At 52.2% G+C, this 10,673-nt stretch overlaps 1 protein-coding gene across 3 annotated transcripts; it reads left to right on the forward strand.

Moving 5' to 3' along the window:
* Positions 1–834: 834 nt before the first annotated feature.
* On the forward strand, positions 835–9,561 carry NKX6-1 (NK6 homeobox 1). Of its 3 annotated transcripts, none has more exons than XM_086407541.1 (4): positions 835–1,528; positions 2,460–3,866; positions 5,603–5,775; positions 7,960–9,561. In XM_086407541.1, the coding sequence occupies exons 2-4, from the start codon at positions 3,203–3,205 to the stop codon at positions 8,224–8,226; spliced, it is 1,104 nt and encodes a 367-aa protein (XP_086263667.1). In that variant the 5' UTR covers positions 835–1,528; positions 2,460–3,202; the 3' UTR covers positions 8,227–9,561. The 3 variants fall into 3 exon arrangements, with proteins under 3 accessions (XP_086263667.1, XP_086263668.1, XP_086263666.1); XM_086407542.1 differs by lacking the exon at positions 835–1,528 and adding an exon at positions 1,941–2,075; XM_086407540.1 differs by lacking the exon at positions 835–1,528 and adding an exon at positions 1,944–2,162.
* The last annotated feature ends 1,112 nt before the right edge of the window (positions 9,562–10,673 follow it).

Raw genomic sequence — 10,673 nt, forward strand, 5'->3', positions numbered from 1 at the left:
ATTTGGGGATCACTGGCTTCCTTCCCTCTCCATTCCTACCTAGTCCTGGAGAATGTGGTGTGAGGTGTGCGGGGGAGGTGAGGAGTTCGCTCCGGGTCCAGGCGAGGGGTTCAGGCAAAGGGTTGTGTGTCACAGCCGTCCTGGAGACTCCCGAGGCGAGATAAAGTTTCGTTTTTAACGAATCGGGAAGCAGAGGACCCCAACTCTCGGGCCACGGTCGGGCTACATGTGCCTCCCTCCTACTGGAGTTCCCCTAGTGGCCCAAGGACAGGGCGCTGGAGTTTATACCCACAACCCAGCAAACATCCTCACGGGGAAATACAGACGGCCCCTTCATCATCTGTCTTCTTGCCCTACTCAGCACAATTCACATTGAAGAAGGATCTTACCCTCCCCTTAGTCAGAGTCTATGGTCTGTGTAGTGATAGGTTTAGCCCAGTCTCGAAATTAATGAAAAATAATCGAGAGGGAACGTTATTTTTATATCAGAAGTGAATAACAAAAGTGGCAAAAGGTAAACAAAAACCTCTCAAACTCAAGCTCAAGTTGCTACCTTTAAAAGATCAGTGCAGCGGAAACCCTAGGTTATCTAAGTGGAATAAGCCCTCTGGCTTTCAGTGCTGGGATGCAAATAAGAGCTTTTGGCTCTCACAGCCAAACTCGGTCCATGGGTGGTGCCGATCGAATTGTATTCCTTATTTATTTCAATTTTCTGCTGATTAAGTTTGGACTTAATGATCTCGTCCAAACTACTGTAGTGATTATCCCTCCATGGTGTGCTACTTTAATACCCTTAAATCTCAAAATTGTGCAAGGGTCTTCCTTCCCCGTGTACACAGCTCAACGCTCCTGGAAATTTAAAGATATCCAGCTATGGAAGAAATTGAGAGGGAATAAGAGAAACCGCCGTCCAACACCTAAACCCTGACATCCCATCATCACAGCCCAGAAGCCGGGAAGTCTCCATCTCCCGAAACATTCTGGGGTTGAGAAAGGGGTAAGAGTTTTCGAGATGGTTGTGAAGGGGTGTGTGTATGTGTACCAGATACTATTGTATCTAAAGACTCCACCTCAATTTTGGTGATTCTGACCCCGTAAAACTCAAAACAAATAATGCTCACAGGGGAGAAAAGTTTAAAAAGTTCACTGCTCCCAGGTTGAAACATCACATGAGAAACAAATGCTCCCAATAAGCTGATTCCGTTCCCTGAGAATGGAGTAAACCTATAAATGATAACATCTTGTGTGTGTGGAGGTGGGGGGAAACCCAGGAATAAAAAGAAAAGTGAAAGAGAAGAAACAGAGAAGGAAAGCGGGGAGGTGGCAAAGATGGAATAGGGCGATCCTTCGGCCTACAAGGGGATTAAGGACATCTCTAAGGCTTAAGGAGCAACAAATTAATTTACACAATCCTGGGAGAGCCCAGATGGCCTTTAATTAATCCCTTCAAAAGAAGGAGCTAGGCCAGGGCTGCGCCGGCTGCCTGCTCCATTAGCTCCATTTTACAAGAGACCAGACTCTGTTCGAGGTGAGGCGTCGTGAGCTCGTGGGGGAAGGGGGGCTAGGGTGACGAGAGCAGGCGAGGGGGAGGCGAGGGAAGAATATGAACTGCTCTTCCATAAAAGGGCTGGGTTTTCATTATTCTTCTCTTTAAAAAGTAATACCCTCTTCGTCTCTGCTCTGCCCCCCTCCCCTTTCCCATTTTATTTAACACAATTAATTGAGGCGTCCACTGGCCCAGCGGCCGAACCGCACCACTCGTCAGGCCCCGCCCCCTGGCCCCGCCCACCGGCGGGATAGAAGTGGGAGGGGGCGGGAACCAGGCGGGCGCGGTCCTACGGCTAGCCCCCTTCAGCCAATCGGAAGGCGCGGCGCTTCCGAGTGGGCGTGACCCGGAGGCGACGCGAGGCCCCAGGCAGAGCGCTATTGGAGACGGTGGTTACGCCCCCGGCTTGCACCCCACCCTCCCCGCTCCTCGGGCCCGCCCTTCGCGGCTGCCTCGGAGTGACGTCCTTCAAAGTTCTCATTTTGGACCCCCCATCTGCCCCTCCCTCTCGTCCCCCAGCTAAAGAGGGGTAGGGAGTGATGCAAATGTTTTATTACCTTTGAGAGCTTCATCTGAACTGTCAGGCCCGGAGGGAGCAAGGAGAGGAGAGAGAGAGGTAGTGGAACAGCCTCGGAGAGGGGGTCAGCTTGGCCGGAGGACAGGACTTAGAAAAGCGAAGCCTGTGGAGTCGCTAAGAAAATGCGAGACAGAAGAGGCAAAGGCGGAGAGTGAGAGGAAGAGAGGGCGCTGGGGGCGGGGTGGGGCCGGGGTCGCCAGGCCCTTTTGCAGAAGTGGACAGACGAGTGGAGCCATAACTGAAGGCGTCAGACTTTTCACTTAAGTCTTTGCTTTTCTGTGTTTTTCCTCCCCACTTTTTTTCCCCTTCTTTTTCTTTTCAATATTTCAACTCTAGTACCCCGTGGCGCACAGGGGAAGACGGGTCGGCGCGCCGAGTCTGGGAGCCGCGGAGATCGGTGACACTGCCCTTTCTGGCGCCGAAGCCTCGGGCAGAGCAGGCGGAGGAAGCCCGCCCAGAGGCCAACCCTCCCGCGGGTTAGATGCGCTCTCTCCCTGCGCGCTCCGCGCGCCGAGTGCGAAATCAACCTCGTGGCCCAAAGAGCAGGGCATCCAAGTAAGACTGGAGCTCGTCGAGCGGAACCCGGCATCCTTTGAATCTCCCCGAAGAAAGCGAGCCGGCCCCCCACCCCCAACTCTCCCCACCTCAGATTCGGTGATTCTTAACTTTGTTACGAGCTCTCTGGGGCCGGACGGGGTTTGGTTTTGCTTATTTCCAAGAGGGAGAAGATGAGAAGTTGCGCTCTTTGAGCGGCGAGGAAAAAGTGAGGAAGAAACGAGGAGCCCGAGATTGAATCCAGGACTCTAGCAGGGAAAGGACAGCCCAAACCACCCGGACGCTGCTCGCTGGTCTCGGCCAGCCACCGCCTCTCCACTGGTGTGTTTGGACATTTCTGCTGCGCAGTTCCGAGAGCAATTCTCGGCGGCGGCATTCCTGGCCCCGTTGGCACGTCGCCCCCGGGTGCGCCGCCGAGCGCCTCCTTGCTCGCGCCCGCGGCGCTTCTCGCTCTTCGGAGCCCCGCCGAGGGGTAGGGGCCGGCGCCCTAGCTGCGTGGCCGCGGGCTCCGGCCTGGTCGTGGGATGTTAGCGGTGGGGGCGATGGAGGGCCCCCGGCAGAGCGCGTTCCTGCTCAGCAGCCCGCCCCTGGCCGCCCTGCACAGCATGGCAGAAATGAAGACCCCGCTGTACCCCGCCGCCTACCCCCCGCTGCCCGCCGGCCCCCCCTCCTCCTCGTCCTCCTCGTCCTCCTCGTCGTCTCCCTCCCCGCCTTTGGGCGCTCACAACCCGGGCAACCTGAAGCCCCCGGCCGCGGGGGGGCTCTCGGCCCTGGGCAGCCCCCCGCAGCAGCTCTCGGCCGCCACCCCGCACGGCATCAACGACATCCTGAGCCGGCCCTCCATGCCGGTGGCCTCAGGGGCCGCCCTGCCTTCCGCCTCGCCCTCTGGGTCCTCCTCATCCTCCTCTTCCTCGTCCACCTCCGCTTCGGCTGCTGCTGCCGCAGCCGCAGCGGCGGCCGCCGCCGCCTCGTCGCCAGCGGGGCTCCTGGCCGGCCTGCCCCGTTTCAGCAGCCTGAGCCCGCCGCCGCCGCCGCCCGGGCTCTACTTCAGCCCCAGCGCCGCGGCCGTGGCCGCCGTGGGTCGGTACCCGAAGCCGCTCGCCGAGCTGCCCGGACGGACGCCTATCTTCTGGCCGGGAGTGATGCAGAGCCCACCCTGGAGGGACGCCCGCCTGGCCTGCACCCCTCGTGAGTACAGTCGCCTGCTGCGCCCACTTGTGCTGGTTCTGCCCGCTCTCAGGTCACGGCCTCTGGTGTGCAAGCGTCCAGGTCCACCCTCTTGCCCGCCGAGCAGTTTGGCAGGGCCAGAATCACAAGATTTAGGGTGGGCCAGGGCGTTCGGGGAGGGATTCTTGCTTTCCTGAGCGCCACGGTGTGTCCAGGCGGCCCCTCTTCACAAGTCCCGGGCACGCGAAGCAGAGCGCGTGTGCATGCGTCTCCGTGAAACACACCGCGGTGTGCGGGACGTGTGTCTCACCCAAGGCCTCGGCTGCTCCCGAAACAGCCTGGCCCGGAACCGTAGGCCCCTCCTGGGTTAGAGAGGTGCTGAGGGCAAGAGGGGCTACTGCCCCTTGCGGAGTGACCCGCCCGCACTCCAGCTTTCCCGTGTCCCAGGCCAAAGTCCCATTCGATCTTCGCAGCCTCACTGGCCTCCTGCTGGGGAACGGCATCGAGGAGCCCTTCACAGCCCTGAGCCGAACGCTTGTGTTTGCATGTGCGACTTGGTCCAGGGTGTCCCCACCTCACCTGGTCGTCTTCACCGCCCCCCTTCGTCCTGCGAGTACATGCAGCCCAGGGAGCCCACTGAAGACAGGTCCGCGGTCGAGTGCCACTTCGGGCCGCTCGCCACCGCTGGGCTCTGGTTTTTTCCACCTGCCTCGGCCCCAAGGGCCGGGACGCCTTGGGCCTGGACATATTGAGGGGCGTCGTGGCTCTCAACATCCTAATAGGAGAAAGAACCGGAGGATGAACCAGGCGGCGGGACAAGGATGGGGGGCAATGCAACATCCCGCAAAGATTTTGCTGGAAACCAACTGAGTCAGCCCAGGATCGCTCTAATCTAGGTAGTTGGCCAGCTCGCCGACGCAGCTCCCATCCTCCTGGGTGGCATTGAGGGCCCAGTGCCCGGTCCTTTTCTCGCTCAGTTCTTTGCTTTTGACCGAGTCCCCGAAGTTTCTCACGTCTCTGGATCTCACGTCTCAGCTCTGTGGCTGAGCGGCAGTAACTGAGGGAAGTTGGGAGAGCCAAGTGGAGGCTCCCTTGGGGAGCCTCGGGACTGGGGTGGCGCGGGGAGGGGGAGTGGCGGGGGCGGGTGAGGGTGTCGGGGAGACGCTTTTGTGTGCGTTCGGAGGGCCACGTAGGGACCTCCAACAAAGGCGACGCCCCCTCCCCCTCGGCCGCAGCGGCGTTAGGGTTGGGGGGCGACTTAGCTCGCTTGTATTTCTAAAACAAGGCGCCCTTTGTGGCTCGGGCACAGGTTAGGAAAGCGTTCGAGGAACAAAATTAGTCGTCCCACGCAAAGGCCCAGAGACCGAGCGCCCCCAACTAGACTAGACGGCGAGGAAGGGGACTTGCCCACCAGTCCCCAGCCCCGCACTCCGTTTCCAGGGCCCTAGCGATTCAGCCTCGGCAAACTTGAGCGATGAGCTCTCAGTTGGACATCGTTGTTGGGCCAAAGGTTATTTAATGCAGTTCCAAGCACACCCGCTTAAAAGACAAAAAACAACAAGAAACAGGTGGGTGTAAAAAAAGCAAAGGGGGGAAGAGCCGTGGGGCCGTAAGCGCCCCCCAGGATTTCTCAGTACTGCAGAGGAGCACGCTCTCGGTTCCCACCGCAACGTGGTTTCTGGAGTTCGTTTCTTCTCAGTGGAGCCGCTGATAACTGATTGCTTCTTCCATTCCCTTTTAAAAAATCTGTCTCCTAGATCAAGGATCCATCTTGTTGGACAAAGATGGGAAGAGGAAACACACGAGACCCACGTTCTCGGGCCAGCAGATCTTTGCCCTGGAGAAGACTTTCGAACAAACGAAATACTTGGCGGGGCCCGAGAGGGCTCGCTTGGCCTATTCGTTGGGGATGACGGAGAGTCAGGTCAAGGTGAGTGGACCTTGCAAACCTCGAGGAATAGCGCCCCTGTGTTCGCCGTGTGCGTGTACCTACACACACACACACACACACACACACACACACACACCAAACTAACAAATAGCCACCCGCCCAGGGGTGCGGGTCTGCGGAGACTGGGGAGAGCTGAGATCAGCGAAGGAGGTTGGTGGAGGGGAGTAAGTTACAAAGGCTCTGGGTCTCACAGGCGGGCAAACTGTTGATGAACGAAAGGAATCAAGCCCCCGCCTTTGAAATCAGGTTAATCTAGATAGCAGCATGTGCTGGGGGAACTCTCCATTATTAGAGAATAAAAGCATTACTGAAATATCAGCCCTGAGAATAGATGAGGCCAGTTAGATAGCTTCTATTTGTTCTATTTGTAAGCATATTCAAGCTTTTGCTTGTCAATTCAGGCTCCACTAGTTAAAGAATTTCCTAATGTAGATCAGCATTATAGTGCTACTGTATTAACTTACAGGTTAAAAAAAAAAAATCCACACGATTTGACCCCTTAACATGGATGCACCTGCTTTTAACTGAGCCTGAAGGCAGTCACTTTGGAGTAGTAATTTTCCAAGTGAATTAACAAGATTATGACTGTATTATGAAATAGAAGTTTATCAATATATGTAAGGTTTTACTGTTTATTACAATTTATAATTAAAATGTCACTTAGCTTATAATTGAGTTGTACAGTAAATTTCCAGGGAATCAAATTGGAGAACTCTTTCCCTGAAAAATAAAGGGATGGAAACAGCTGTGTACCGTAAATCTAGTGGTTTCCTGTATTTCCAGTATTCCCTTTTGTTCTTCAGTTTGCTATATCTTGCTCTCTCTATGTGTGTGTGTGTGTGTGTGTATGTATATATATATATATATAGATATCTATATCAATGCATTTCAGGAGTGATTTTCTACATGACCATTAGAGTACCATCACTGTTAAGATTATTTTTTGCAGTGGTTGGTACAAAGTTTACCACAGTAGTCTGGAGGTCTTCATTTGTCACCATAAATATGTCTACGTGGCTAGAAGTGAATTATTATAACTGCATAAAGAAACTAAAAATCACTTTCTTAACAATTCTGATTCTCTAGATAAATACATAACAGATGAGAAAATGGATGAGAAGCATAAAGACAGGATGCTTCAATATATTTGGGAAATTGGTTACTTACGGCTGGTGCTTTAGGTTTAAAATACGTGTATCAAATACAATGTCAAAAATCATGAATAGGCTTAAAATAGTTGTATAAAAATGAATGTCTTAGGAAGGATCAATATTGAAATAATATTTGAAAGACCAGGCATGCTAATAGTGGGAAATAATGTAATTGGCAAAATTTCACTTTTAAAAAGTAACTCATGAAGATTCTTGCCTTGATCTTTGGTTTTATGAAAAACATTAAACCAGAGAGACAGAGACACACAAACTGCTATGATGATTTCAACTAAGCTATTAAATATTTTCATGCATTTATGTTGGTTATTATCACTGACTTAAGGTTTGTGTTTTATCAGTATTTTATTTGACATCACATCATACAAGTATACATGGGTAGGGGAGTGTTTACTCACCATTTTTGTGTGTCTTCAGACCGGAAATAAGTGAAACAGGCAAATATCCCAAAGTGAAAAAAACAGAGGTTATTAGTGTAAATGCTGTGTCTTTCCCCACAAATCTCACTAAAAAGCAAGTACGCCTCAGATTGTTTGAAATACCTGAATCTGAGAAAGTAAAAAAACGAATAGAATTGCAGTCACTAGGAGGCAGCTTTACGGAGGGGAGAAGTTTTCTACTTCCAACTAGAAAGTAGGCAAGCGAAGTCTTTTAGGGAAACTCAGTTTAAGTTTCCAAGTTTTTTTTTTTTTTTTTTCCTTCTTCTGAGAAATCGCTCAGTGACAACCTCAATACTCTTGTGTTGCTATCACTATGGCAACGGCAGGCAGTTTGTTGGTGCCTGATCCGCAGACAAGACCCGGGCGATGGAGACCGACTTTGACGGCCCGGACGCGGGAGGGCCGCAGGGGAGCGCGTCTCGCCATCCCGGGGGAGTGGGGGCGGCCCGCAGGAGCCGGGGGCCACGGCCTGGCTCCTCTGCTCCGTGGAAATTCCTTCCACCACCCCGCCTCCCCCCGAATCTCCCCTCTTCTCCGCTTTCTCGGTCTGCCAGGTCTGGTTCCAGAACCGCCGGACCAAGTGGAGGAAGAAACATGCAGCCGAGATGGCCACGGCCAAGAAGAAGCAGGACTCGGAGACCGAGCGGCTGAAAGGGGCCTCGGAGAACGAGGAGGAGGACGACGACTACAACAAGCCCTTGGACCCCAACTCGGACGACGAGAAAATCACGCAGCTGCTGAAGAAGCACAAGTCGAGCGGCGGCGGCGGCGGCGGCGGCGGGCTCCTGCTGCACGCGTCCGAGACCGAGGGCTCGTCCTGAGCGCCCGCCGCCCGCGCGCCCGCCGGCCTCGCGTCTCCCGCCCGCCGGGGCCCCGCGCTTTTCTAAGATGTACATATCTATTTTTGTAACCTACGAGTGGAGCAGGGGCAGGGGACAGAGACTTCGGAGGATGACGAGACGTGGCAGACAAGACCACGAATTGCACCAAACTGATGCTGCAGCGGGGCCACCCTCCGCCCCCGCTCGTTGTCCCAGCCGCGTCTCCCTCTCCGTGTTCCCCCCTCCCCCTCCTCACACCGCCCGCCCGCCACTACCCCACCCCACCCAACCCCAGTTTTGCCTGGAGACCGGCCGGGGCGGGGAGCGCGGAGGGAGACCCGGTCTGGACCCTCCGACACCCACCGCGCGGGGGACCTCGGCGCCACCGATGGGAAGAGGGACAAGTCTCCCCCCGCAAACTGCTGTGGCGACTAAAGTAACCTGTTGAAGGCTCTTTGTAAATAAATCGTGAGTCACACTGACTAGAAGTTACTTTATTGTGAATATTTAAAATGTAAGATGCTTTCTTTTTGGAATTTGGTATAAAAAGATGGACCTCCTTCTCCCGGCTCCCCTCCCGCTTTTAAGAGCAATTTAAACCACACGGTTCCCCTTTTATTTTGAAATTAATTGGAGAAGCGTAGACAGGAATGTTCTCAGTCTCCCTCCCCTCTCGCGCCCCTCCCGGGTCTGGATTTGTTCAGTCTCTTTCCCCACCTCCCCCACCCCAGTACATCCTCTCTGGCTCTTCTACGACCCCTGGCCCCGAGCCCGGTTTCCCCCGTCCAGGACTTGAAATAGAAGACGTGGAACCAGGGAAGGCCCCCAACCAGCCTCTCTGTCCCCCTCTGAAATTGCACAGTCGTTTGTTGCTATTTATTAGTGATTTAAAGAAAGTGTTGGGGAGGGATGGGGCTACGATAGCTTGTATTTAATTTAACTCCTTTCGGATAAAAATGCGTGTTAAAGTAGATGGTGGGAATTGTTACAACCGCTCTGGGTCAGAAACAGAAAACTCCATTTAGTTGCTGTAATTGAATTTGAAGTGTTTTGTATCATAAGAATACTATAGACTATGTAAATTGTTTTCTTTTTTAAAGCTAATAACGGTGATATATTAGCATCTTTAACTTTTATTAATTTATATAAGGAATTCGGTTTGTAAAGAGAAGAAAACCCCCTTTGCAAGACCAGTTAAATGTAATGCACTTTCTGTTTCAAAGGATAAATCAAATTAAAAAACAGTTTGAAGAAGTCTGTTGCCTTGAATCAAAGGGTTTATATAGACCATTTGATCTCATCTGAGATCTCAAATAAAAGTCAAGACCACAAGCATTTTATTTTGGTTTCTTGGGTAAAATAATTGTTACATTATTATTATTTTGGAAGGGGGGAGGTCACATCTCTCATTCTCCTAGATTGGAAAGATAAATGCAGCCCCATTCAATGGGCTTCTTGGAGAGACTTGTCCAACAGGCTGCCTCTGCTGTCTTGTCTGTGCTGTCTGATTTCTTCCTGATAGCTTTTTCCTTTGTGAGAAAGTCCCTGGAGGTTTTGGGGAGACCTCATTTCCATATACCCAAGATCGCTTCTCAATTCAGCCTTAGCTTTCTTCGCTGAGAGGAGGCAGTGGAACTGGCTGTCAGGGCAATGCTGCTGTTTGATGCTAACATTTTCTCCCCAGTAGGTTGTAAAAATACAGAAGTTGGTGGAAAACTGGGACCCCTGATTTTGCTAAACATTACAATAAAGAAGGCTATATTTCAAGAAAGCTTCTTCTCTAGGATTCTCTAGGATTAAGGAAGCAATATCACAGCTTCTGCAGCTGAAATTGTGAAAAAATAAAAATAGGGAATCCCGAGGAGAGAGCTGTATTACTGTCTTGGGATCTTTCTGTTTTCAGACACTCAGTTGTAGGCTCAGTGAAATATAGTTATCCCCTTAGTGTTTCAGGTTAATGAGCCTGTGTTCAAAGGGAGGAAAATCAATAGGATTCAGTAGATTCTTCAGGCGTGTGTTAGGTAACAAAAGTGTGGGTCTGTTTTGTTCAGACCCACATGACATAAAAATAAAAAAACAGTAAAAACTGCGAATGAAATTGATCGAAGTAAATTATTGCAGGCTACATTCCTCACGGCATGGTTTAATAGAAAGGAAGGATACAAATCTGCCCTATTTCTTTTCTCTAGTTGGTCCATGAAGTTCCCAATAAGTTTTAAACTTCTAAATTTCTGTTCTTTTCGAGAGACTTCTCTTGTGGCTCAGCTGGTAAAGAATCCGCCTGCAATGCGAGAGACCCGGGTTTGATCTCTGGGTTGGGAAGATCCCTTGGAGAAGGGAAAAGCTAGCCATTCCAGTATTCTGGCCTGGAGAATTCAATGGATTGTATAGTCCGTGGGGTGGCAGAGAGTCGGACAGGACTGAGCGACTTTCACTTTCACTTTCGA

Source organism: Bos grunniens, chromosome 6, assembly GCF_055505025.1.
Source record: "Bos grunniens cultivar Pamir isolate PY7600 chromosome 6, Bosgru_T2T1.0, whole genome shotgun sequence".
In the NCBI taxonomy this organism is placed as follows: domain Eukaryota; kingdom Metazoa; phylum Chordata; class Mammalia; order Artiodactyla; family Bovidae; genus Bos; species Bos grunniens.